Source organism: Neolamprologus multifasciatus, chromosome 5 (genome assembly GCF_963576455.1).
Source record: "Neolamprologus multifasciatus chromosome 5, fNeoMul1.2, whole genome shotgun sequence".
Classification (NCBI taxonomy): domain Eukaryota; kingdom Metazoa; phylum Chordata; class Actinopteri; order Cichliformes; family Cichlidae; genus Neolamprologus; species Neolamprologus multifasciatus.
This window is the reverse complement of record NC_140443.1, coordinates 24,882,381-24,907,006: the sequence shown is the minus strand read 5'-3', so window position 1 is coordinate 24,907,006 and position 24,626 is coordinate 24,882,381. Positions and strand designations below refer to the sequence as shown.

Below are 24,626 nucleotides of genomic sequence, written 5' to 3'. Positions count from 1 at the left end.
TAACTTAAAGCAGGATCTCTCTATTGCAGATGGTTAAAACGGAGCTCATTTGCTCATCTGATGACTATTTTCATACTTGTATGTTCCACTGCCTGACGTAAACATTTAAAGAGGAGAAACGTGTCGCAATTAACATAACGGGAGGGGGAGATTCCCGCTCCTGTACACGGTGGGGATGGGATATCCCCTAGTTTCCCAATAGCGGCTAATTTCTCGCGAGATAAATTTATCGCTACGTGAGCGCGCACTGGCTGACGTAGGAGCGAAGAGACGTACGCGTACACGTTTCCGCGCGCCCAGCAAAGCGGGGACAGGGCGAAAAATCCAGCGAAAGCCAGACTGAGCTTCCTGACCCCAAAGAGCTTCGTAGGGGAAGTTATCTTCAGACGGCCCTCCCGGTGTGCACGGAGAAGTGGGATTTTACCTGCGCAACTGCACCGAAATTTGCACGACAAGGCGGCTGGAGTTTTTTGTTTTGTTTTGGGTTTTCTTTGCTTTGTTCGGGGTCGGCTCCGTGTAGAGTTTTATTGCAGAGCAGCATCACTACCGCACGTCGTGCCGCACAGGGAGGAGAGGAGAGGGCAGAAGTTTCCGCTGGCTTGTTTTCTCACTGCGGGGCTGGTGAATCCGCAGGAATGTCGCAGAAGGAGAGACCCACGTTTTACCGACAGGAGCTCAACAAAACCGTGTGGGAAGTCCCGGAGCGCTACCAGAACTTATCTCCTGTCGGTTCCGGTGCTTACGGATCCGTGTGGTAAGTTGTTGTTGCACAGCAGAAGCGAGCGAGAGAGCTAGTGCACACACACACAGCGCGATTGCACAACGACCAAACGACTTCCCACCAACCACAGTGGCCCGGGAGAGCTATCTGTCGCCGGGCTGCTTAACCAGCCTGCGCAGGGTGTCCGTGGAAGACACGGGGATATAACTTGTGTCCTTTGTTTACGTCCTAATACTCGGGCCGCGGTAGCTCAGCCGTGCACACTCCCCACAGTAGCTCGCATTTTTTCGGCGGGTGGGGATTGTTTGTGATTTGTGCACGTTTTTTTTTCTGACTTTGTTGCTTTACTTTCTCGTGTCGCCTGAACAGCCTGGTGTAACTTGTAGCGTACGGCAAGCACAGTGATGGCCCCAGGGCGAAGTTTAACTGCTGCTTTGAAAAAAACAAATCTTTTATCAACAGAAGGCTACATGTGCGGCATGTCTATGCTTGCATCATCTGGTTTAAAAAAAAGAGAAAAGGAAAAAAAGGTGGTGGTGGTGGTGGGGGGGGGTCTTCCTTATCAGATCACATCTGTAACAATTACACAGTTTAAGGGTTAACCAGGACGTCACGAAGCACGCGTTTTCCACTTGAAATAATTGCCGTGTAGCTGTATGTGCCGCCTGGCACTTTACACATCCGCACATTGCATATATTATGCATTTCTAGTTGGGTGCAGCCTGCAGAGTACCAGAACGTCACGTGGTTTTCGGAAAGTAGGCCCCCCTCATGCACAGTGAGCGCTTTCTACAGGAGCCCATCCGACGACGTCGACGACTCTAGAATGATGTCATCCTTTCGCCCGCTGTGGTACACGCATGACTCACGGTCCCGAGGTTAGGTAGTGGCATCAGCCCTGACGCCTTCTAGTCAGTACAAAGTCATGGACAGCAGCGGGTCGTAATTACAACTTTACAACTCATTTTGGCCGCACTTTCATCTCTTCAGCTGTTGACTGTAAAGGTTGTTTTTTTTAGCGGTGGATGGTGGATGACCTCATTTTGTCCTTAAGACAATAACTGGGTTTGGAAGCACCAGTGCCAAAGCCAAATGCAAGGCATATGTTCATAGATGACCATTGAATGAGGCTTATTCTGCATTATTATGCACCACTTCCAAGGCAAAATGTGAGCACTGCCATAAGCAACTAGTTTTTGAAAATTCCTGTGGTTATTTTTTTTTTTTTTTTGCTTTTTTTCTGTAAGGAGCTGTCAGCTTTTCTTGTGGAAAACCTTTTGCGTAATGCAACTTCCCCAAAACAAAAAAGAATAAAAAATCTGCAACTAGAGTGGTCCAGAGAGCAGTGTGCCTCTAAAGCCCTTCAGATGGTATCTGGAAAAATATAAATAACCTCATAGCTCCTCCACCAACATGTCACGGCTGTTGGTTAGCTGGGCACATGCTCCCAGGCACTCAGCGGGCCAAGTCTTTGTTGTCTCCACCATAATGTTGCTTGAGTTCTCCACTCAGTAAAACAGCCCAACAGGCATTAACTGTGTGGATTTTTCATTTGAATTGCCTGATCAACTTTGCACTCGCATACACCAAAGATAATAACACTACTGATATCTACTTATATCTTGGCTGTACTGTTTTTTGAATGGCAGACTTGAATGGATAGCCACGGCTGGTGTGGAGTAATAGCTGCTGGCTGGGATTTCAATGTGTCCTTGTACTTTTATTTGTGGGCTTCCCAGCTAAGGGTGTGTGTAGGTACTTTAACACAGGGCAGAAATATTCTTAGCCATAGATAAAAAGAAAAGACAGGCCAGTAAAGAGCACGCTGCTCAGTATCACAAAGCTTTTTAATTATTTTACATATGTATGTTGTAATGTCAGTGTTGTGCAAAGACATACTCTCAGATCCGCAGATTCCCGTTTTCATGGTCACTCTTTCAAAGCATGCTGAGATTAACACTCGTTATTGACAGGCCTAAACTGTTTTTGGCAAATTTGGAACCTAAAGTTTACTCGGCACAGCTCCAGCTGATAATGCAGGGTAAACTCTGGCTCTGCTTACACACATTTCTTATTCATGAAGTTGAAATTCGACCTAAATGATTCTGTTTATATTTATTAAGCTGCAAGTTACAGCTTCAGAACTTCTTTACTTGGAATGATGGCTTTATGTGCTCCTGTTTTTGTTTGTTTGTTTGTTTTTTTACATTGTCAGACAGCATTTAGCGTTTCATATTTCGCTGATGAAGAAAGAATTGCACAAGGCTCATCATATTCCATACTGTGGCTGGCTCCTTGGGTTGTCACCTCAGAGAAAAGTGCAATGATTTTTCAGCTTATGCCCAAAAGCACCAATTTTGTGACTTTGGTTTTAGCAGCTGGTCATGTGAGGTCTATGACCAAATGCATCAGTGATGTCAGAAAAGTAAACCCCCTCATTTTGGTATAAAGTTATGGATTAGAGTTTGAATCCCTAAAACACAAATACGAGTTTTTGCAGTTTTTGTTTTTTTTCCCTCCGACATCTTTAGCAAGCAAAATCATGGTCTGAATGTCCTGTTGCGCCAAATCTCTGTAGGTAACACTTGCTAGTCAATTTCTTTAGATTTTAAAAACATACTTAAGTTTTCCAACTTCTAAAATTACCTTGATTTGTGAGTGTGACTAGGTGATAGAGTAGACATAGGTGAGTCAAACCACGACCCCATCTGTAGGTCTGTTAACTGAGCAGGTTTGTGTTAATAACGCCATTGATAAATCAATTAAACGATGATGATTGCTATTATTAGCTGGAATATGGCTCTAATGAGATTATTTCAAAGATCAAGTAAACACGATAAGCATGGTGTAACGTCACCAGATCATTAAGTCACCCCACTTTCCATATTTATTATATCATTTAATGTCTAACATTGATGTTCGAGTGGCCCAGAGGAAATTAAGCCTTATCGCAAGCACTGCTGTGCCTTATGTCATTGTGTGCACATATTAAAACACTTCCTGCACCACAATGCACTCATCATGAACTGATGATTCGTCCCCAGCTACAGGAAAGCTTGATGATGACAATGATGATTGGGAGTGTGGCGTTGATTGCGTTGCTGCTCTGAAATGCAGTCATCAGAACTCACTCTGCTTCTCACCCATTGTTTTACTGGCTTTTCAGGACACGGTGTCCTGCATGACTCGGTCGTCTTACGGTTGCTTCCTTTCGTGACTGTATACTGAGGATTATGATGCATTGTTGTTCCTAACAAACATACAGGTTAGATGAGGTTCTTTTTTGTTTTTCAGAAAGAGGTGTTACTTCCATTTCTCGTTTGACCTGCGCTAAGGTGAAGTATGTGGCTCAAAGTGTTAATGCAACACAGAAAGTAAACATTGTAACGTGTTGCTATAATTCTGAGTTTAATCCGTGTCAATTATTTCACCAATAATGAACAGAGCATACGTTATGGCTCGTTACTTAAAATGATACTGCGTGTGCTAAGATTTGGCGGTGCCGATCACGTTGATGGTGTACACAAACCCCGTCATGCTCTGACATGAAATCCAATGTATACATTATGTGCTCAGATAAAGAGTGCACAAATGCAGCGTTCCAGCTTTCTCGATGCATGTGCACGTCTTACAATTATAAGACACTTACTACAGACATCTCGACGACTCATCTACAGCACATATTTGCCTGTTTGCTCACTCTGGCCTTCTGTTAGTCAGCGTGCTGCCTCTCTACTTCCCCGTGAAGCCGTTGCTCCTTTTTTAGTCTACGCTTTATGGCCATTTCTTATGGCAGTTCCATTTACTGCTGACTAATTGGATAGTGTATGCTTAGACCCATCTTGTTTGCCCTACAGATTAGCAGCAGTTTGAGCGCGTGTGCCTTTGTTTTGCCATTTAGGATTGGTACACTGTTTACTGACTATGGGTTTTCCCTCACTGCTGACACATTAAAGTTGTTCTGCAATGGAGTACATTGGGTGTGGGAGATTATCTCAGCCTTACTGGAAAAAACACAGTGCTTATCTTAATGTTCTTATTATGGATGTGTTGCACTCTGGGTCATAGCTTTGTCACTCACACAGAATCAGTTTTAACACTTCTCCTGTGCGTGGCGTTGCACTCTCAGCCATAGGCATGTGCAGTTAAAAGGTCGACAGTTTGAGCAAAGCATTTCAAGAGAAACTGACTCCCATATCCTTTTAAACTGAAAGGCAACAGAAAAACTAGCACGCTAGTCTAGTTCTGGTGGTTTCCTTGTGTCACTCCATGCAGTTCCTGCTTTTTGTTTTAGTTGGTCTGTGGTGTAAAAATAACAACAAGAACAACAACAAACACACATATGGGAGCACAGATTTAAAGATGTTGCAATCATCTATGCACGATGTACCGTATCTGACTGACCTGGAAGGAATGTGGTTAATTGTAAGTAGGTTGCCTTCCCTCACAGATAAAGGAAATACAGCAATGTCAAGCTTCTCTTTCATATTGTCTGTCTAATAATCTTAAGAGTCAACCAGTGCTCAATTATTTGTTATTGTAAATAAGTAAAACACGTTCATTTCACTGATCTTTTTCGTGTCTATGCTTTTTGGCATCTACATTAACCATTACCAGAATTGAAGAAAAATAAAGATCTGTGACATCTCCATCACATTTACCAGGCAGTTGCTAATTTTGAGTTTGCTCGAGTTAAATGAGATATCCAGCACATTGAACCGTTTTGAATTAATCAGCTGTTGAATGTTGACAGTTGTGTAGACAAAAGAGGAAATTGAGGCCACACACTTAATTACAAGACCTTTTTCTTATGTGTTTTTTTTGTGTGTGTTTTGTTCCTGTTACATAAAATGATCTGTTTTGCTGTCTTCCTGTGATAAAAATGCTACTAATAATGTTTTGACAGATTGGGCCTTCAAAAAGACGTCAGCCGTGCTTTTCTTGAATGACTGGGAAAAAAAGAACCAATTCTCCAAATAGAGCTGCAATAACAGACTTTCAGTGGTCAGTCACAAGTGGTTGTGGACATCTTGTGCAAAGTCAGACAGTCAGCTGGGTTACATTAATGTTGCAACACTCTGTAGCATGTAAACAACAGTTTACAGCAGCTCTATAATAGATGAATGTTTTACTCTATCTGGAGACTGCTGATCATCAACCAGCATGTTGTGCAGTTAATTGTTTTTCAGTAATTAGCTGCTGTATTTTCACACTGCTGTGTCGTTGCCCACCATGCAGCTGATATTCAAGAACAGGTTCAATCGTGTTCCCTATTCAACTTTAGACTGTAGATTGTAATAAGAACTGAAACCAAGTGCTTGGTGTTATGTAAGTATTTGCTTTGTTTACTGTGTTAGACACCTACGCAGTCTTATGAAGAATCTCATTGTCAGTTTGAGAAATGTTTGGGTTTTTCATGTGACAGCTGTTGGTAGAGATGCATTTTCTTTTTTCTGTAAAGAGCCCACCTGTTTCACACATTACCTTTCTTTCAGCTCGGCGTTTGATGTGAAGACGAACCTGAAGGTAGCCGTGAAGAAGTTGTCCAGACCTTTCCAGTCCATCATCCATGCAAAGAGAACCTACAGAGAACTGCGACTGCTCAAACACATGAAGCATGAAAATGTAAGTCACCTACAACTGGGGCAACATCACCTCCACCTCTCAGCAAGTGGCAGTGATTGCTCGCCTCTTTTTCAGTATTTACACAACATTTATTGTGCATTTAACGTCTAAAGGAATTGTGACATGCAAGTGGAGATGGAAAAGCACACGAGGTTTACAAAAGGATCAGACCATATCTTTGAGTTGGTGGATGTAACAAGTCTGATGAATTGATCAGGCTGGATTGATGGCGCTTGAGGGGTTAACTTGCTGAAAAATGACGATGAAAGAGTTGAAAAAACATGTAGCTCGTGCAGGAATTCAAAAAAGGAAAGCATGTAAAGACACATCTATAACATAGTGATAAGGTGATAAGTCTATGTGGTAGGATATTTCTGCTAGCGTCTGCATTGTTTTGACTTTGAGCCACCTACAAACAAAGGATAGGTACTCTCAGTTTAACATCACAGCATCTGCATGTCAACTACCTGGAACTGACTACAAAACCTTTCAAAAAACAAGAGTTTAACTGTCATGTTTAAACCCCAGTGTTAGTCCTTCTGGTATTTTCATGTGTCAGCATGAGCAGGCACAGGTACACTGTCCTCAGGCAATAACTGTGTATGCTAACAGGACATCACAACGGAGGTTTTCCCCTGCTAGCGTCTAACGCCTATTGCTTGATGTTGCTTGGTGAGGTATGAGTCACCAAACGGGTTTATATCTGCAGCCCCATCACCTACTGTGGTGTCTTTTTTTAAAATCTTATTTTGTAGCTGCAACTTTAAAAAAAAATCATGCAAAGTATCTCAACTTTTTTGCCAGTGGTGTGAGTTTCCCGCCTATAATCACTGCTTTGGTGTGTGTGTGTGTGTAGATACTGCACATGCAGACACTTGCCCGCATACAAAACGCAAACATTGTTCCTGGTTTCTGTGCTGTTGCTTCATCCGGGGTTACACTTTTGACCAGAGAGACAAGATCTTTATGCGTTTTGAAATGTGAGCAATTATTTCTCAAGCTGGCGTGCAGATGAAGGCTTTTTGAGTGCTGTGTGGAAACAAATCCACCTGGTGAATGTTGTACATGAGTTTAAATATTTCTAGAAAAGAGGGAAGTGTACAGTGTGAGAAGCGGTTTGCCACTAGCCGTAGGTAGAAATATTTAGATTGCCACAATATATGCAAGTGGACTTTATGAGATATCATCTGCCAGCAGCAGCTGTGAAGTGAAAATTTTCAGAAGGCACGCTCACAGAGGAAAAAAAAGAAACTTTAGCTGTAAGAAGCATGGAAAGTCTTAAAGGGGAAAAACCCCTAACAACAGTACAACAAATCTCACAGTTAAATGAAAGCCCATCTTGTAAAGTTACGGTTTAATGTAATATTAGCTGTATTCTTGCACTGTTTAATTAGCTTTAAGAACTCATTGCAGACGCTCACAGAATTCATGCAATAAGTGTTGAGCAACTCTAGAAGCTATCACAACACACGTTGGGTTGTCTTTCTAACAAATGACAGCTATGAAGTCATTAAATGGAAGATCTGATTTGGGATTGTTGCTACCCAGAGTGTGCCTGTTTGCTCTGATTAGAAGCTGCTGTGCAGAAGTTATTCAAATCTTATGGAAATGTGAGAAAGAAGCGCACCTTTTAGCTTGCCTTACATGTATTTAGATGAAAGGTCACCTGGAAGAAATGTACACAAGAACACGCCAGATCAAAAAATCCAGGTCTCCTTATGTTGTGAAAAAAGTTTCATATGAAACATCATCGCCCATGCCAGAACTTGCTGTGGTTCAGTCCGAGCGCGCTTGGCTCAGCATTCACATATTAATGCATTTTTTTTAAATTCTTTCTTAGATCCTGTTTTTTGCACAAGCCCTGATTTCACTTCTGTTACAACTTGAGCAGTTTTGGAATTAGTGTTGCACTGTGCACTGGCACTGTGGGGAAAAACACACCAGTGCATTTGAAAAACAGGTTTTACGTGGAATACGGATTATGGAGGATTATACAGAGTCGGTGCCTGCATCGCTGTGTTGAAGGCAAGACGGTAACGTCGCGTAGAAATGTCATTCTGATAAAGAATCTCACTTATCTCGGCGTGAACATACTGCTGCCAGGTTTTTTGTTGTACTAACAGGAAGAAGAAAAAAACATCAAGTTGCGGTGGTTTTCTGTTCATGAATTATCTGTGCTTTAATACATATCTGTGGCTTACATAGGGAGGGATTCTGTGTTTTGCTCATGCTGTTGCCAGGAGACTCCCCGAGTTTTGAGTTTGGAAAGCCTGAGTGGACCAATCGGCTGTTTGTTGTGGCCGTGGCCCACCAATCAGCTGCAGATTTAGGTCTTGTGTGGGTGGGCCGCTCCAGTATTTTTACAATACCTATCTACCTCAGTTCCCCTGACTCCAGGGGGTGGGGGTAGCACTCAGGGCTGCTCTCTGCCAGTATGTCTGCATGCATATGTATATGCATGCCTGAAGTGTGTATACAATACACGCACTGCTGAAAGACACATAAATGAGAAGACTTTCTGTTTTTTCTTTCTTTAGTTTATTTTGATGCACCGTGAAGCTGCAGATATTCAACTGTAGTGATTGTATGCATCCATATTTAGTCACTTTCACACATTGCGTTGTTTGTTTTTTTTCATGCAATCACAAACTTATTGTGCAAGAGACTGTGGAAAGGGGAGAAGGACCCTGCAAATGAAGTGTATTCTAGGTTAAAGACTCCAGAACACACCCCATCTCTAAAAGCTTTTGTATTGCTAGAGGAAAAAAAGGAATAATGCATCCAGCATTTATAAGCCATCATAAATAACTTTGCATTGTTGGAACCAGCATAACCGGTTGCATGCAACTTTAACTACCTGAAAGGTGCCTGTCCTGTCAGCTTGGTGGACTATCCTGAATAATGCATCAACCAAATAATGTTCACTACTTCCTTTGAAGAGACAAGGTAACTTAAACACAGCACCTAGCGCTAACACTAAATTTAACATAAATCAGCAACGAATTCTTTGCTTATTATTGTTGTTTTTTTTGTTTTTTAATTATTATTATTGCTGTACTGTGCAATATGCATTGTTTCCTATTAGGGATTGGAATTGATAAGAATTTAGCAATTTGATTTCTTATTGATTCTCATTGGCTTCACTTTGAGAGGCACCACCATCTCCAAACAGCATATCAAAGACATTACATTCATGCAAATTATTACATGGATCTTAGAGGTATTTCCCCTCTTTGTTCTGATCAGTGTTGCGTCATTCGTCAAAAAAAGTAAAGTAAAAAACAGCTTTTACACATATCACGCAGAAGACTTTTCTTAAAAGTAATGCAATACGTTAATTACACCCAGGAGAAAGACATTCGTTATACTACTCATTACGTTACTTTCATTTTACTCTGTAAAATGAACTGAAACACACTGATACATAATTATAATTTAACAGTATAAACCTGCAGGCTAGCTATTCTAATGAGGACACGTGATCTTTCCCTTTAGTATTTAGGTATGAACACAAAACAAAGATGAAAACCAGCACAAAGAGACTTTAAAGCGATTCTACTTTAGAAACACAAACAGGTAGAAAAGGAGGCTGCTGTCTGGCTGCTCATTGGTTTGTTACCTGTTGAATTCAACATCGGCTTCACCACAAGTGACGGCTCACTTTATCACGGTGCTGGCTGGGGTCAACATTTACTCAGCTTTAAAATCACTCCGGGTTTTTGGCTAGCTTAGCGTTAGCATACTGTCTGTGTAGGTGCTTGCGAAGAGCCAAAGTTTTGTTAGCAGTATAATGCAGTTGTTTGTGCCCTGGTGCAGTCTCCACTTTCCCAACGCGCTCTTATCCTTTTGTGCAATAAAAATAAAAGTAATGTCCATGTCCAAACTGTAGACAACGCCACAATTTTCCTCCACACAAATCAGCTGATCATAGTGAGAGTGCAAGAATCAATAATATGCAAGCAGACACACGATTCCAAGGATCTTGACTACTTGGAACCGGTTCTCTACAAGAACCGTTCTCAATTTCCATCCCTATTTGCAATCCACATTGCACTGGACCCCTACGGCCCCTCCAGTGGGCTGTGGCCTATTTACGGAGAGCACAGCCAAGGCCCTGTGCCAGGCCCTACCTCCTCTTGGCCAGTCTCCTGGCTGGGACCCCAGTTACTGTGATCAGCTGGGATAACATGATCTGTTTTTTTGTTTTTTTGTCAGGCAAAATGGCGTTGACAGCCTAGGTGCTGAGATCACTACAGTGCTTAAACCTCTCTTATAATAAGATGGTGATTCAGGGTGGGGTGTTTGCTTATTTAACTAAATTAAACTTCACACACCAACCAGTTGCTAACTGTCTCTAACCTCTGACCTCTCGGTTTTTCCTTCAGGTGATTGGCCTTTTAGATGTTTTCACACCAGCGACAAGCTTAGAGGAATTTAACGATGTGTAAGTCACTCTTTCTTTCTTTTTTGCTCTCTGCTCTTCTCCTTCTTACTCTTTCAGTTTATTTATTTTCTTGCTTTCTGTCTCAGCGTCTATAAGCTTCACTTTTTACACAATGAAAGCGTTCGTGCCAGCAGCTAATTGCAAGATTACCTCGATAGCCAAAACTAGTTAGAGATGCACGAGGATCCTTAACTTCATGAGAGAGCAGCATGTGGCGAGTGGTACCAAGGTGAATGTGGGGTGAACACGTGCTCCTAAGGAACATCACAGCTAGTCTCCATGGTAACAGCCATCTGGCAGTGTATGTGTGCAGAATAGTCAATCAGCGTCCTTGAATTCTCTGCATGGTGTAACGTCATCAGCATGTTGCACATTTGTGGAAATGTGAGATGAACCTCAACGCGATCTCATACACGAGGTGAAGTTTAGCCAAAGACGTGGTGCTTATCTTTTCACATGACCATTAACGAACACCTCGTTCTTTGACAACGACCTTGGACTAGTGCTGTGTGATTAAAGAGGTCATATATATACTACAATCACTGCTGGCCTCATTCAAGTGGTTTATTTTCTGTTTAAATATTTAGCTGTTGAGGGTTTTTTTTCTCTGTTGTGTTGTTTTTCTGTTATCATCACTTTAATCTTGCCAACTTTTAAGTTAGAAATAATTCATATAGAAAATGATGAATGATTTTTATCAGAAACACCATTAGCTGCACTTTACACAGACATGCTAATCTGCAAAAATTTAATCTTTAAAGTTTAAACTAAATAAAGCTGCAGCAGAAATCAAAGAGAGACTTTCCTGCTTTACAAGATTACATCTGATTGGCTGTTTGATTTGCAGGTACTTGGTGACACACCTAATGGGGGCAGACCTCAACAACATCGTGAAGTGTCAGAAGCTCACGGATGACCACGTCCAGTTCCTCATATACCAGATCCTCAGAGGCTTAAAGGTCAGTGAGGCCCTCATTTTCAACTCAAAACTGGCCGCTCCTAAAAGTTGACTTGCATTCAATCTGTGCAAAAGCGGTGCCTCGTGGAAACAGGCAAAGCTAGCTCACTAGACCACAGATGCATCTGCATTGTTCTGCGTTTAGACCAGCTGAATTCTAGTTGGCAGTGAGGTTTCTGTGCCACTCTTGTGACTGTTTTTTGTTTTTGATTTGTTTTTTTTTTAAATTTTCTGCAAACAGTGGCAACTGAAAGTGAATGGATAAAATGCAACAGTTCCTCTTTTGCAGATTGTTGCAATGCAGGAAAGAGCAAATGCTGCCCAATTGAGTCTTAACACAGACTGTAAAAAGTTAACTGGATACAGCTACAGCTAGTAAAATACTGGCATGATTACAGCCTATTACACACTTGATTTTGTTGTTCCATGAAAGTGTTATCTTTGTCAATCACTTGTTTACGCCACTTGTTGAGAGCAAGCAGATATGTCAGAGTTGCTGTGATTGTGTTGGTGTAGTTACATTTCAGAGGAGAGAACGGTTTTGAAACTTTGGCTTATATTTGTGGATCTAGACAAAGCATATGATAGGGTGCTAAGAGAGGAACTGTGGTACTGCATGAGGAAGTCAGGATGGTGCACAACATGTATGAGGACAGTGGTGAGGTGTGCAGTACGAGTGGCAGAAGTGTTCAAGATGGGGATCAGGGATCTGCTTCGTGTTTGCAGTGGTGATGGGCAGATTGGCAGATGAGGTGTGCAGTAGGGGTGTCCGCTGACTGTGATGTTTGCAGATGATACTGTAGTCTGTAGTAAACATGGAGAGGTGGAGGTATGCTCTGGAGAAGAGGCATGAGACTCAGTAGAAATAAGACAGAATAAATGTGTGTGTCAGTGAGGGAGAGACAGGTGTAATAGTGAAGATGTGTAGAGGCAGTAGAGTTAGTGAAGGTGGACAGATTCAAATACCTGGGGCCAACAGTCTAATGCAACAGACAGTGCACAAGAGAGGCAAAGAAGAGACTGCAGGCAGGGTGGAGTGGGCGGAGACGTGTGTCATGGGTCATCTGTGACAGAAGGATAGCAGCAAGAGTGAAAGGGAAGGTTTCTAAACTGGTAGTAAGACCTGCTGTACAGCTTTTAGACGGTGGCACTGACGAAAAGACGAGAGGCCGAGCTGAAGATGTTATGATTTTAACTGAGAGTGACCAGGATGGAGATAATGACCATATCACAAGGACAGTTTCAAGTTTGGAGACAAAGCTAGACAGGCAAAGCTAAGATGGTCTGAGCATGTGCAGAGGAGGGAAAGTGGATACACTGGGTGAAGAATGCTGAATATGGACCTCAGAGAAAATTTATGGACAGAAGAAGAGGCTGAGGCAGATGATTGGCTACAAAGGAAGATGTTAGTGGTATTTCTGAATGATTACTATTTAAAGAAATGTACACTAGTTATGTTGATGTTCTGCTCGTGTTATCGCTTGGGAGTTCAGCTGGTGTACATTTAAAATGACATAAGCTAATACACACTAATGTAAGTGAGGTGTTTTTGTGACTGCAAGCTTTTCATATGGATGGATGCATTTGCATTTAAATATTTTTATGTTCTTTTCCCCCTACAGTACATCCACTCTGCAGATATCATCCACAGAGTAAGTGATGGCCTCACTGAATGTGTCAGTGTCTGCAAAGAAAAACAGTCCAATGCTGGTTAAACTGAACAGAACAATTAATGGCACTTTAGCTTTTCTGGATGCTGTTTTATTAAATCTATACACTAGAGCTTGAAGTAATCAGATTAACACGTCAATAAAATAAAAATTTGGTTTGGAATGTTTTATGTTTCTGATTGTGGAATAAAAATATAATTGAAGGAATGAGTGCAAAAACAAAAAACATACACAAATGTTTGCAATATGATGACATGTGTAGCAATACTAGCAGGATGTCTCCCTGTTGTTTCTAAATTCTCATCTGGACTCTTTTTTTCCCCTCTCTCCTCAGGATTTGAAGCCCAGTAATCTGGCTGTGAATGAAGACTGTGAGCTTAAGGTGAGGAGACTGATTGTTTCAGATCCAAGCTTCACCATATGCGATATAACTTGCTCAGTCATGTCTCAATTGGTTGTCTTTATGTCGCCTACGCATCGTTGCATCACTCAGATCCTGGATTTTGGTTTGGCACGGCACACGGATGATGAAATGACAGGATACGTAGCCACACGGTGGTACCGCGCCCCGGAGATCATGCTCAACTGGATGCACTACAACATGACCGGTACGCACACTGACATTCAATCATGTTTTGAGTGCAGTTTCATAAAACTGTGTTGAAATAGCTTTTTGGACATCTGTTACAAGTCAAGAGTCATGCGTTTACAATGATGGGGGGGGGGGGGGGGGGGGGGGTTATGTGTGCAGTGATCATACAAGGAGACTAAGTTTTTTCTTCTCTATAAATAAGAAGACAACTTTAGAGAAACTAGGACAGCTTTTCAATTTTCTTGTTTATTCAACATGATGTTTAGAGGCCTTTTCATCAGCCTAAATCATCCAAAACAGACGTTTGCCTTGTTGAGTGCCATTTAGTTCTGCTTCACACTTTCTTTACAAAGCATTAAGTGGTGTTGGTGTAAATGGGCAAATAAACGAATGTGGACTTAAACTGTGCAAGCTGTTTAGCTGTGCTTTTGAGCTGTGCCTTCCCCAGCAGCTTTGAAAAGTTTGGTTTGTGAAAAAAAAATAGAATTTGTTGTCATTATGTGGTAAAGAAATTCTCTTCCTATTTAACATTGAGAGTTATTGAATTAAACGTTGCCCATGTAACACAACGTAATGCAGCGCAGTTCGTTCACAGTTTCACAAATTGTCAGGATGCTGTCACAAAACTGCAGTCTCAGCTCTCATCAGGAAGCAGCGTTTAAATCTGAAAAGAACAAGGCATACTTCATTGAATTCACCGCAAGTAGTGAAGATTACAAGATGATACCATTACATCGTTGCATTTGCATATGCATGTGCAGCATGCACGTACAGCTGTGTTGTTCTGCATTATGCTGAAAAGCTTGGATTTGTGTCATATCTAAAGGATTTGTTGAGAGGCATGTTTGAAATGATTTCTTTTTATTTAATAGTGGATATCTGGTCGGTGGGCTGCATCATGGCTGAACTACTTACAGGACGGACGCTCTTCCCTGGCACAGACCGTATCCTTCCACCTCTGCTGCTAAAATAAATGTCAGATTGTAGCCAGCCTGCAGGTCTGTGTTAGATTAGGAGGAGGTACTGGTTGAGTTCAATCTGCTTATATGCACACGGTTTACAAATATGTATTAGACTAGTTATATAAGAATTGTTGTCCAGTGCACTCACTGCCAGGCTCTCACAGAATCTATTGCTGCAGCACTGTTGCAAGCACAGACAAAAGCACCATTTTTACCTTTTTCAGGCTGACTTAAAAGCATTGCTGAGTATTGAATTTAGTGAGCTACATGCCAGAATAGCCAGGAAAGTGTGTGTGTATGTGCATGATATGCACACACACACTCTCATATGGAGTTAATAGTGCCCTGTGGTCTATGACTCAGTGCTGCCCACTTTTATCTCCACTGCTTTTCCACAATACACTACCTTCCTGTTTCCCTCCCACAAAACCCTTACACACCAGCAGAGCTGTCATGTGATTTGATATAAAAACATACCGGAAAACCCTGTAAATTAGCGCGCACACACACACACACACCTTTAAATATAGAAGGTAGCATACGCCACCAAGTTGGTGGTTTTGTTAAAGATCAAAATCTGTTTCATAACGTGTTCATAATTCCTGCTCTAACTAATCAATCAGCCGATCTACACCTTCTTCGCTGCATGCCTTGCAGGGGTATGTGTGATTGAATGTGTCGAAACTGCTTTGTGATGTAGTGGAGCTAAGAACCCACAGTGCTTGTTTGAATATACAGCAAGCAGTCTTTCTGGTCTGTCTCCTTTTACTTGTCTGAATGGAAGCTGATCTCTGCACATGAGTAGAATGGGAGGGATTTTGGATACAATGCATCTCATTAGCCTTTGTACAGTGTAAGTACAGGTGCACTCCCATAGCACTGGGATTAAAGATGTTAAATAGTAGACATACTACAACTATATGTGGTTCATATTTTGGGCACTAGGTAGTAGTGTGTCAACAGTAGCATGAGCAAATCACTTCAAACTGCTCGTTAGAGGTGATTTAGAGAATTCTTGGCATGCTTTCTGGTGACATTTTTCCAGAGTGGAGACGCAGTAATTAGTTCATTTATTTTTGTTGATGGATCAAATGATTATCTGAAACTTTGTGGACAATTATTTTATAGTTTCAGCTTGTCTGTACTAAGAATTATAAACACTCTATTCCGGATTCTCAATTTTTTGTAGATTCAATAGTCTGTGATGATTTTATCACTGTTTATAAGATTTACATGGTGAGTTATAATCACTAGTTGCGCACCTAATTATGCATATTCATCTATCCATTTTCTACCGCCTGTCTGGGTTCGGGTCATGAGGTCAGCAGTCTGAGCGGAGATACCCAAACTTCCCTTACCGCAGCCATTTCTTCCAGCTCATCTGGGGGGGATACAAAGTCACAGGGTATGCCTAGGAAGGATTTAGGAGGCATCCTAGTCAGATGTGCGAATCACCAAACTGCCTCCTTTCGATGTGAAGGAGCAGCGTCTCTACTCCGAGCCTCTTAAATGGCCCCGCTCCTCACCCTGTCTCTAAGGGAGAGCCAGCCACCCTTTGGTTAATCAATAAAACGACAGTTTAGCTTTTATTATGAGCCTTCTCTTCACCACAACAGGTCGATGCATCCGTATCACTAGAGACATTGCCCCAGTCCGTATGTCAATCTCACCCTCCAGTCTTCCCTCAATCGTGAGCAAGATCCTCAAGATACTTGAGCTCCTCCACCTAGAGTAGCATCTCATCCCTGACCCAGCAGACAGATGAGAAACAAAAACAAGGACTTCTTTAGACACTTAACAAGAATTCAGGTAGAAAACAACAGGAATTACATTTATGAAAGAGCATGCTCAGAATAAAAGCAGCTTTTGAAAACGTCCATGTTCAACTCACATGAGTCTGAGGGATGAAAATTCCAACCAGACTTTCTGTTTTGTTTGTGATGGGTGAAGTAGAAGTTTTGCTTTTCCTTTTCACCACAGCAGGCACAGAAACTACAGCACTGTAGCCTGTTAGCTCCACCAATGTCACCGCCAACTCTGATTGCTTCTGGTCTTTCATTTATAATTTGCTTTGATATTTTCTCTTGCATCTACATTCAGTCATTTTTAAGTGCTTTAATACTTCACACAGTCACAGTAAGTGCTATAGTAATATTCAACTCATCTGTGAATGTTTATGCATCAGTGTGACGTTGTATGATTTTTAGTTGGTGCTTGATATCTTTTATTTTGAATAAGTGGACCTTTATCAGTTACAGGCGACAGCATCAACAGTTGTACCTCTCACCCCTCTGTCCCCGTTACGTCCTCCATCCTTTCTGTTTTCCTTCATGTGAGTGTGGTAGATATTGATCAGTTGAAGCTTATAATGATGCTCGTCGGAACGCCAGGGCCCGAGCTCTTGATGAAAATCTCTTCAGAGTCTGTGAGTGCCATCCCATCCAGTTTTGTTTTATTTATTTGTTTTTTCCTTTTCTTTTGCATTGCCCATCCTCCCTGTTGCTTTTGTGTTGCCCTAGCTCTTTATTTTACGACCTGGTGTCAATGCTACTACCTCTTAGCTGCACCTGTTTTTCTCTTAACACTCTGCTTTTATCCCATTTGAGCACAGTGCTTTGATTTCTGCTTCTTTCCAGCATGTACTATGACTTTTTTCAGAGCCCCGCTGATAACTTTTGTGTGACAGTAACAAAAACGTTAGTGCCAAACTGGGTCACAGTGTTCGTGATTATCTGAATATAGGTTGCAGACAATGAAGGTTTTCTTTATATTAAAGTTTAGAAACTGTCTTCCTTTCTTTCACATCCTCCTCATCCTCACCCCGTGTGTGTTCCCACCCCAGTCCCTATCCTTTCTATACATCCACCTTCCTAACTACACCTGCTCTTTGATGTGCTGACCTCCATGTTATGATACCCCTTGACTCAGAAGGTTTAGATATAAACCAGCTGCAGCAGATAATGCGCCTGACAGGGACGCCCCCAGCCTCCCTAATAAGCAGGATGCCCAGCCACGAGGTGAGACAAGTTCCCTTCGTCTTCCCACATGCCCCGTCTCTTCCCCACAGCCGGAATCAGGGCCATGCTGCAGTCATCCGTCAGCTGATAGCTACATTACTGTTTAGAGATAAATGCAGCTAGACTTGAAGTTTAAAATATATCCTACCAGTTCCTTTCTGCATACTGTCCTCTGCTCTCACGCCACACATTCCCTTTTTCCTCTTTGACTTGTCATGCTTGTCACAGCAAGGCTTATGAGAGTGCTCTGCCAGTGCAGCCAGCGTGTTCTGATCATCTATCCTATTTGACTATGAAAATAATACCACAGTGTTTATGTAATGCATGTGATTTGGGTGTTAGTTAAAATGCTTGGAACATGGCTTAATGGGAGGATGTACAGTTTGTCTTGCAACAGGCAAATTCAGTTTAGCATTGTAGTTCTATTGAAATATTGCATGTTTTTGCAGTTTAAAAGCTGCCTTATTACTTGGAAATCTTCTGCAGTTTGCTTTTACAATACACTTATTTGTTTCTGTTTTCTCACAGGCAAGGAACTATATCAACTCACTTCCCCAGATGCCAAAGAGAAACTTTGCTGACGTGTTTATTGGTGCCAACCCTCTTGGTAAGTTCCTCTTTCAGAATGACACCATTGGGTTAGGCTGCTATTGGCCCACTGGCTCCCTCTAGTGGTGTTAGTTATAATAATGGGGGGGGGGTTTCATCTGTATTTGTTTTGACAAGATTTTTTTTTTATCACAGTGGGTTTTTTTTTTTTTTTAGCTTTAGCTAGTGCAAAAGGAAAAACAATTAGCACTGGCATGAAATAACAGTCATTTGCTCTGCTTTACATGAAGCATTTGTGCTTGTATGTGTAGTTACTGCACAAAGACCAGCTCCACGCCAGGAAAAACCCTGATTGCTATGCATGTTAAATCAATCAAGTTAAAAAAAAGAAAACACAGAATAGATATAGGTGACAGCCGAGTTGGATTAGTGAAGGGTGCTTTCTCATGTGCATCTCATACCACATCAGGAAATTATTTCAGGTAACCAATGTCAAGTTATGTAACATGAACAAGCTACATTAACTGTTGTCACCTCGAGTCACAAAGAGCTTTTCAGCAGATAATCTAGGGGATGTCATTGTAGGATTATTCCGTCACTGACTTGATGCATTTTACAGCACGCAGTATTTGTATAAACGCTTTAGATAAAATGCTTTTAGACTGGGGATGTTCCTGGTGACTGATTTTCTAGTGGACTAAACGAGGACAAAAAATTAGACTAACCAACTACTCTTAAACTAAGAGACTCTGGTATCAAGTTTTGGAAACTGTTTAATGTCAAAAACTCTGCAAAGCTGCATTATGAATGACACACGCAGATAAAAAATTCATGACAACCACTTTTAAAAAAAAAAAAAGTCCTCCAGCTTGTCCGGGGAAAAATTGATGCATTCCCAGGCCATATTATCTCCACTGGGTCCCGGGTCTCCTCTGGGTCTCCTCTGGGTCTCCTCTGGGCCTCCTCTCGGTAGAACATGCCCAGTTGGAACCCTTTACCCAGGGTTCGACATCATGAATGACTGAACTCCTCACCCTATCAAAAGCCCATCCACCCATCAGGGAAAGCTTATTTCCCCCGTTTGTATGCATGATGTCATTTTTTCTCCTTTAAAAGAACTAACAGTAAAAGCGTTAACCCCAAAATCGGGCCCAGATTAATAGATTTATGGCGTTTCTCAGCAACCATGCTCCATCTGGTGGAAGATGGCTGCATAACATTAGGACAAAAGACTTTATTGGCATTGGGTATCAATTAAAATGTAAAACAATTGGATTAAACGACCCGTACATCTGGTACCGACTAGTGACAATGACAAGGATCAGTTGTCGTTGTCACACACAGTTTCTTCAAAGTCTTCACTGCATACAGTCATGTGAAAAAGAAGGTTTTCACAAGACTCTGTGCAGTGCTGTGAAAAACTAAGCACACCCCATGATTCAGTAGTTTATAGAAGCTCTCTTAAGGTCCCAGCACAGCATTTTAATGGAGCTGGGATCACTGGAATCAAAGTGTTTAGTATAGGCTGACCTTTTTTCTTACACAAACAGAAGCTGATGCCATTATTTGAAAGGCTGCCCATAGTTAATATGAGCATCGACTGTGGTCACAGTACATATATTGACAGAAAAGTTAGCGTTCTGGACCTTTTTGCTCTGACCTGTAGTTTTTCTCATACTCACCTTTGTCTCCTTTCTTTCTTTTAGCGGTGGATTTGCTGGAGAAAATGTTGGTGCTTGATACAGACAAGCGGATCACAGCATCTGAGGCTCTGGCCCACCCTTACTTTGCCCAGTATCACGATCCAGATGACGAGCCTGAAGCAGAGCCTTACGACCAGAGCTTTGAAAGCCGTGAGCTGGAAATTGAGGAATGGAAAGGTGAGTTGTTAGAAACCAAATCGATTTTAAAGGTCATTTATTCTGTACGTTGGAAAGTAATTTCAATTATCTGTTCTCAGCCTTAACCTACGACGAGGTCATCAGCTTCGTGCCACCATCTTTCGACGAAGACGACATGGAATCTTGAGGAGGAAGCGGCTCTCTTCCACGATTTGTTTTCCAAGAAACACTCTCTAAAGACTATCGGTCTCATGTGACTATCCGCCACTTTCCTCGTACACGCGCACAGCGATGACATTCAAGTGCCTGCTGTCATTCATATGTGGGGGGGGGGGGACGTTGCGCTATCAGGGAAACGAAAACAAAAAACTTGACATCGTGTTCATACCGTCCCCTGCTCTGTTTTGTTTTTCTTAACATGAATCCCACCGTGCTGAGGTAGACTTTAACTCTCCTTATGCATTAGTAATTTTTTTTTATCTCAGACGTATATTCTTTATATTCTGTCCCTTATTCTACATACACAGCAAAAAATAAATAAAAAGAAAACATTACATGTCAGTATCTCCAGGCAAATTGTAATAACTGAACTTCTTTATGTATTTTATTAAAAAAAATATGGCTGAAAATAATGCTGTAGGACAAAAATTCTGGAAAGTTTTAAACCATGCTGAGTGTGAAGTGTATCTTTTGGCACATTTTAAATTCTGTTATTTCTACGAGTACATAGAACTATGTAGATACTACAGAAACAGTATTTGTACATAAATCTTTCTGGGAAAAACGGCTACCACACGTGTAGTACTCTGAATTAACCAAGAGGCTCATCAGCCGCCCACATTGACAGTTTGTTCTAGAATGGCATATAAACCGATACTGTGTGTAATTTATTTAGAATATGTATAGGATACGCCAAAATATGTAAAATATTCAGCCCAGTATGGAAAATTCAAGGCTTCATATTTCTTAATGATTGAGTTTTACACATGGCAACCCCCCCCCCCCCCTCCCAAGAAGAGCATTTCCCACGTGTTCATTTTCATTTATTACTTTAGTAAGCTTCTTCCGTCTTCTCGCACTTGTGTTGTTTCACATGAATGTTTCAGCGAACAGCCACCGACCTTTGCAGTTTCACCACAGCATGTTAAAGCCAGAGTTTTTGGCGTACTAGTTTATTCAAATTTTAATGTTTTTCCATCACAACGTCAGCCGACAATGTAATTTAATCATATCGCATTTATGAAACAGTACTATTAATGTTTATGGAATGTTTGGGGCGCCAGTTTGCGCCGTATATTTATGATCTTTTCTTATATTGTTTGTATATTGATGTAAAAGAGAATATTATTTGTCAGAATTTAAGGTTGTTTGTATTATTTATGGAAAGCTTATTGTATTAGTATCCAAATGTGTCATCGATAATTTCATAGATCACTTGAGCCACAGTGGCTACAGCTTTCATATCAAGAGCCGACAATGTTATCAAGAGATCGTTTGGAATCAGTTTGATACATTCTGCTCAGTTTGCTAAATTACCGTTGCTGAGGTTGTGTTTACAGCGCGCCTTGATTCACGGCCCGACAAATTATCACAATTTTTAAAAAAAGAAACCCAAAACATGTAATGGTGGCATATAAGTCACCATTTATTGACTAACAAACCACTAAACTATTTCTTTAGTGTGAAGACTTTTATGACAAAATGCTTCCAATGTGAAGCATTTGAAAAGTCAGACACGCAAGCTGTATCCACAGTTGCTCTGCCTCTGGCACCCAAACAATATCAGACATCAGTCATGTTTGATTTCAGCCGCTTGTTTTAAATGTAGTGATTTTTCTAATGTGTTATTTTACTCTTTGTGTGCTAAATCAAGATTTCATGTTATTCTGTGATTCTGTAATGATTGTTTTATAAGCAGCACCAGAAGCCTGTTAGAGTAATTTAGAGGGGGGGGGGGGGGTCACATGTATGCAGGAAAGTGCATATGTTTACTCACTGGATGCTGAAGGGCAATGCCGAAGCCTCATATTTTATCATTTTTAAACAACTGCATTGATTTAAATAGGATATTTATTTTGTCCATATCCCGATGTCAGTAGTAAATTTGGTTACACTTCGTCTGCCTGAAATATGTTTTTCTGGGTTTGGTTTTTTTTTTTGACCACATGTATCAAGATAGCAGGCCACGCCACCTGTAAATACCACCATTAGAAAATAAAGCCTACTATTTTTCAAAGCTGTACCAGAATTCATTCATTGGGTGAGCTTTTGCCTTGTTTTTTTTTCCTTTTTAAGCATGTCACCATTGGATGGCAGCATAGCACAAGTAGAGCAGAGCTTGTCTGTCATCTGGTGTGTGACGGGTTGAAAGCCTGCTGGGCTTTTCAGAGAAACTCCAAGATCCCAGTGCACTTCAGACTCAGCAACACTCTCTCAGAAAAAATCTGCTTTATCTTAAAGACAAAACGCCTAAACACAAACAAAGCCACATAGATTAGGCTGTGCATGTGAGGAGTGATCTGACTTTTGCCCTCCAAACAGTCACTCCACAGATACACGGCACAACAATGACAGAGACGTTTTAACAGAACAAGGATCGGCTGCACACCTGCATTTAAGGTTAAAGGATGCCAGTGTAATCGATAGTCCAAGACCCCTATGATGTAGATGCTGAAAGAAGTAGCAGGATGACTTCTGAAGTGCAGGGCTCTCCACTCCGATGCAGATGAATGCTGCAAAACTGATCACAGTTCTTCACAGTGCAAAGGGATAATGAGCCGAAACAACTTGCAAAAGGAACCTAAGAGCTTTTCAAGGCTAATTGTGATATTCTTCAATGGCCAAGTCAGTTACCTGGTCTCAACCAAACAGAGCATGAATTTCACTTATTAAATACAAAACCGAAGTCAGAGAAACCCACAGAAAAGCAGCAAATGAAGGTGGCTGCAGTAAAAGCAAACACATTTGGTGACGTTCAAGAATTCTAGAGTTCAGGTAGTCATTGACTGCAAATGATTTAGATCCAACTATTTAACTTAATCCTTATAGTTCAGAAAAAGCTACAAGAGACCTTTCCAACTTGTGTAAATCTACAGTTCTCTTTCTTAGATCTTCACTCTGTTCTTATTCCATTGTTCTGAGTACTGATCTTATCATAAATCATGATCACAGATGAGAATTGTATGTATGTATATATTTGATTTATATATATATATATTTATATATGAACCCTATGTATTCTTTTAGACTTTTAGACCCTGTATTGATTACAGAAAATCCAAGATAAATTCAAATCAACACTTGTTTTTTAAATTAATTAAAGATTTATTCTGTACAGTCATTCCACCCTGGAAAAAGAACCATTTAAAGAAATCATCAACAGCCCAAAATTACCATGAAATTCATATCCACAGATTGGCCACATCCAAATCCAGATTCTCTGAGCCACACTATGTTACTTCACGCCATATTTACTGCCAGTGCAAAACTGAAAAACAATGGTATTTAAAAAGACAAAAACTCTTATTTCCCAAAATATAATCCCCGCTTCATTTTCTTTCTGGTAGTTTCCATCACATTTAACAAAATCTCCAAAGCTTGTGACTTTGTAGTGACTTTCCCTAATGAATATGGCATTAGACAGGCTAACCTGCTACTAAGTACAACAGCAAAGCATTCCCATCATATCCACAGTGCAAAAGTCAGGATTTAAAAAATTGCCTGGCCTACAAAATCAGTCAAATTGTGGGACAAGGGATAAAAATGCAGTGCATTCATTCCCACATAAAAAGGACACCTGGTCACCCAAGCTGTGACACTAACGAAGCATCAGAGTTAAATACCAGTTTAAGTCAGTTGAATGTTTTCCCAGTATTAAAGAAGCAAATAAATAATAATTATTAGTAAAAGGAGTATGACACTTCAGTTTGTTACCCAGCTTGGCATTTTAGATAGTTAAAAGTAAATGATGTTTTTTCATGCAAACAGAGTGCTGACTCAGTGATCCTCTCAGGTTGATAGCTGCTTTGATGCTTCTCTCTGATGCTCTCAGTACTTTGTAGGCTCTCCCTGATTTATAAAAAGCCCAAACTTTAAGATGAAGGGGAAAAGTAATGAGAAGTGTGAATTTTCAGTGCAAAAATAAACAGCAATAAACAGTAAAGCTAACAATCAAACTTAGCAAGGAATTCCAAAATGAAGTGCTGAGCGCTAAATTTATTTGACAAAAGATACTTAATACGATCGAA

General features: G+C 41.0%; 1 protein-coding gene across 3 annotated transcripts; it reads left to right on the top strand.

The window, feature by feature from the left end:
• The first annotated feature begins 289 nt into the window (after nucleotides 1-289).
• mapk14b (mitogen-activated protein kinase 14b) lies at nucleotides 290-22,627 on the top strand. 3 transcript variants are annotated; one of them, XM_085159656.1, is made up of 12 exons: nucleotides 295-754; nucleotides 6,217-6,346; nucleotides 10,732-10,790; nucleotides 11,638-11,749; nucleotides 13,371-13,400; nucleotides 13,753-13,800; nucleotides 13,912-14,026; nucleotides 14,883-14,954; nucleotides 17,910-17,989; nucleotides 18,518-18,596; nucleotides 20,245-20,418; nucleotides 20,499-22,627. In XM_085159656.1, the coding sequence occupies exons 1-12, from the start codon at nucleotides 636-638 to the stop codon at nucleotides 20,564-20,566; spliced, it is 1,086 nt and encodes a 361-aa protein (XP_085015782.1). In that variant the 5' UTR covers nucleotides 295-635; the 3' UTR covers nucleotides 20,567-22,627. The 3 variants fall into 3 exon arrangements, with proteins under 3 accessions (XP_085015781.1, XP_085015782.1, XP_085015783.1); XM_085159657.1 differs by lacking the exon at nucleotides 17,910-17,989 and adding an exon at nucleotides 17,318-17,397; XM_085159655.1 differs by lacking the exon at nucleotides 17,910-17,989 and adding an exon at nucleotides 17,318-17,397 and having other exon boundaries at nucleotides 290-754; nucleotides 13,753-14,026.
• Nucleotides 22,628-24,626: the final 1,999 nt, after the last annotated feature.

What these genes read in the sequence shown, in the direction of transcription:
- mapk14b (XM_085159655.1), top strand. Translation starts at nt 636, where the DNA reads ATGTCGCAGAAGGAGAGACCCACGTTTTACCGACAGGAGCTCAACAAA. An exon ending in GGTGCTTACGGATCCGTGTG is followed by an intron (nt 755 to 6,216) that starts GTAAGTTGTTGT and finishes CCTTTCTTTCAG; the next exon opens with CTCGGCGTTTGATGTGAAGA. An exon ending in AACACATGAAGCATGAAAAT is followed by an intron (nt 6,347 to 10,731) that starts GTAAGTCACCTA and finishes TTTTTCCTTCAG; the next exon opens with GTGATTGGCCTTTTAGATGT.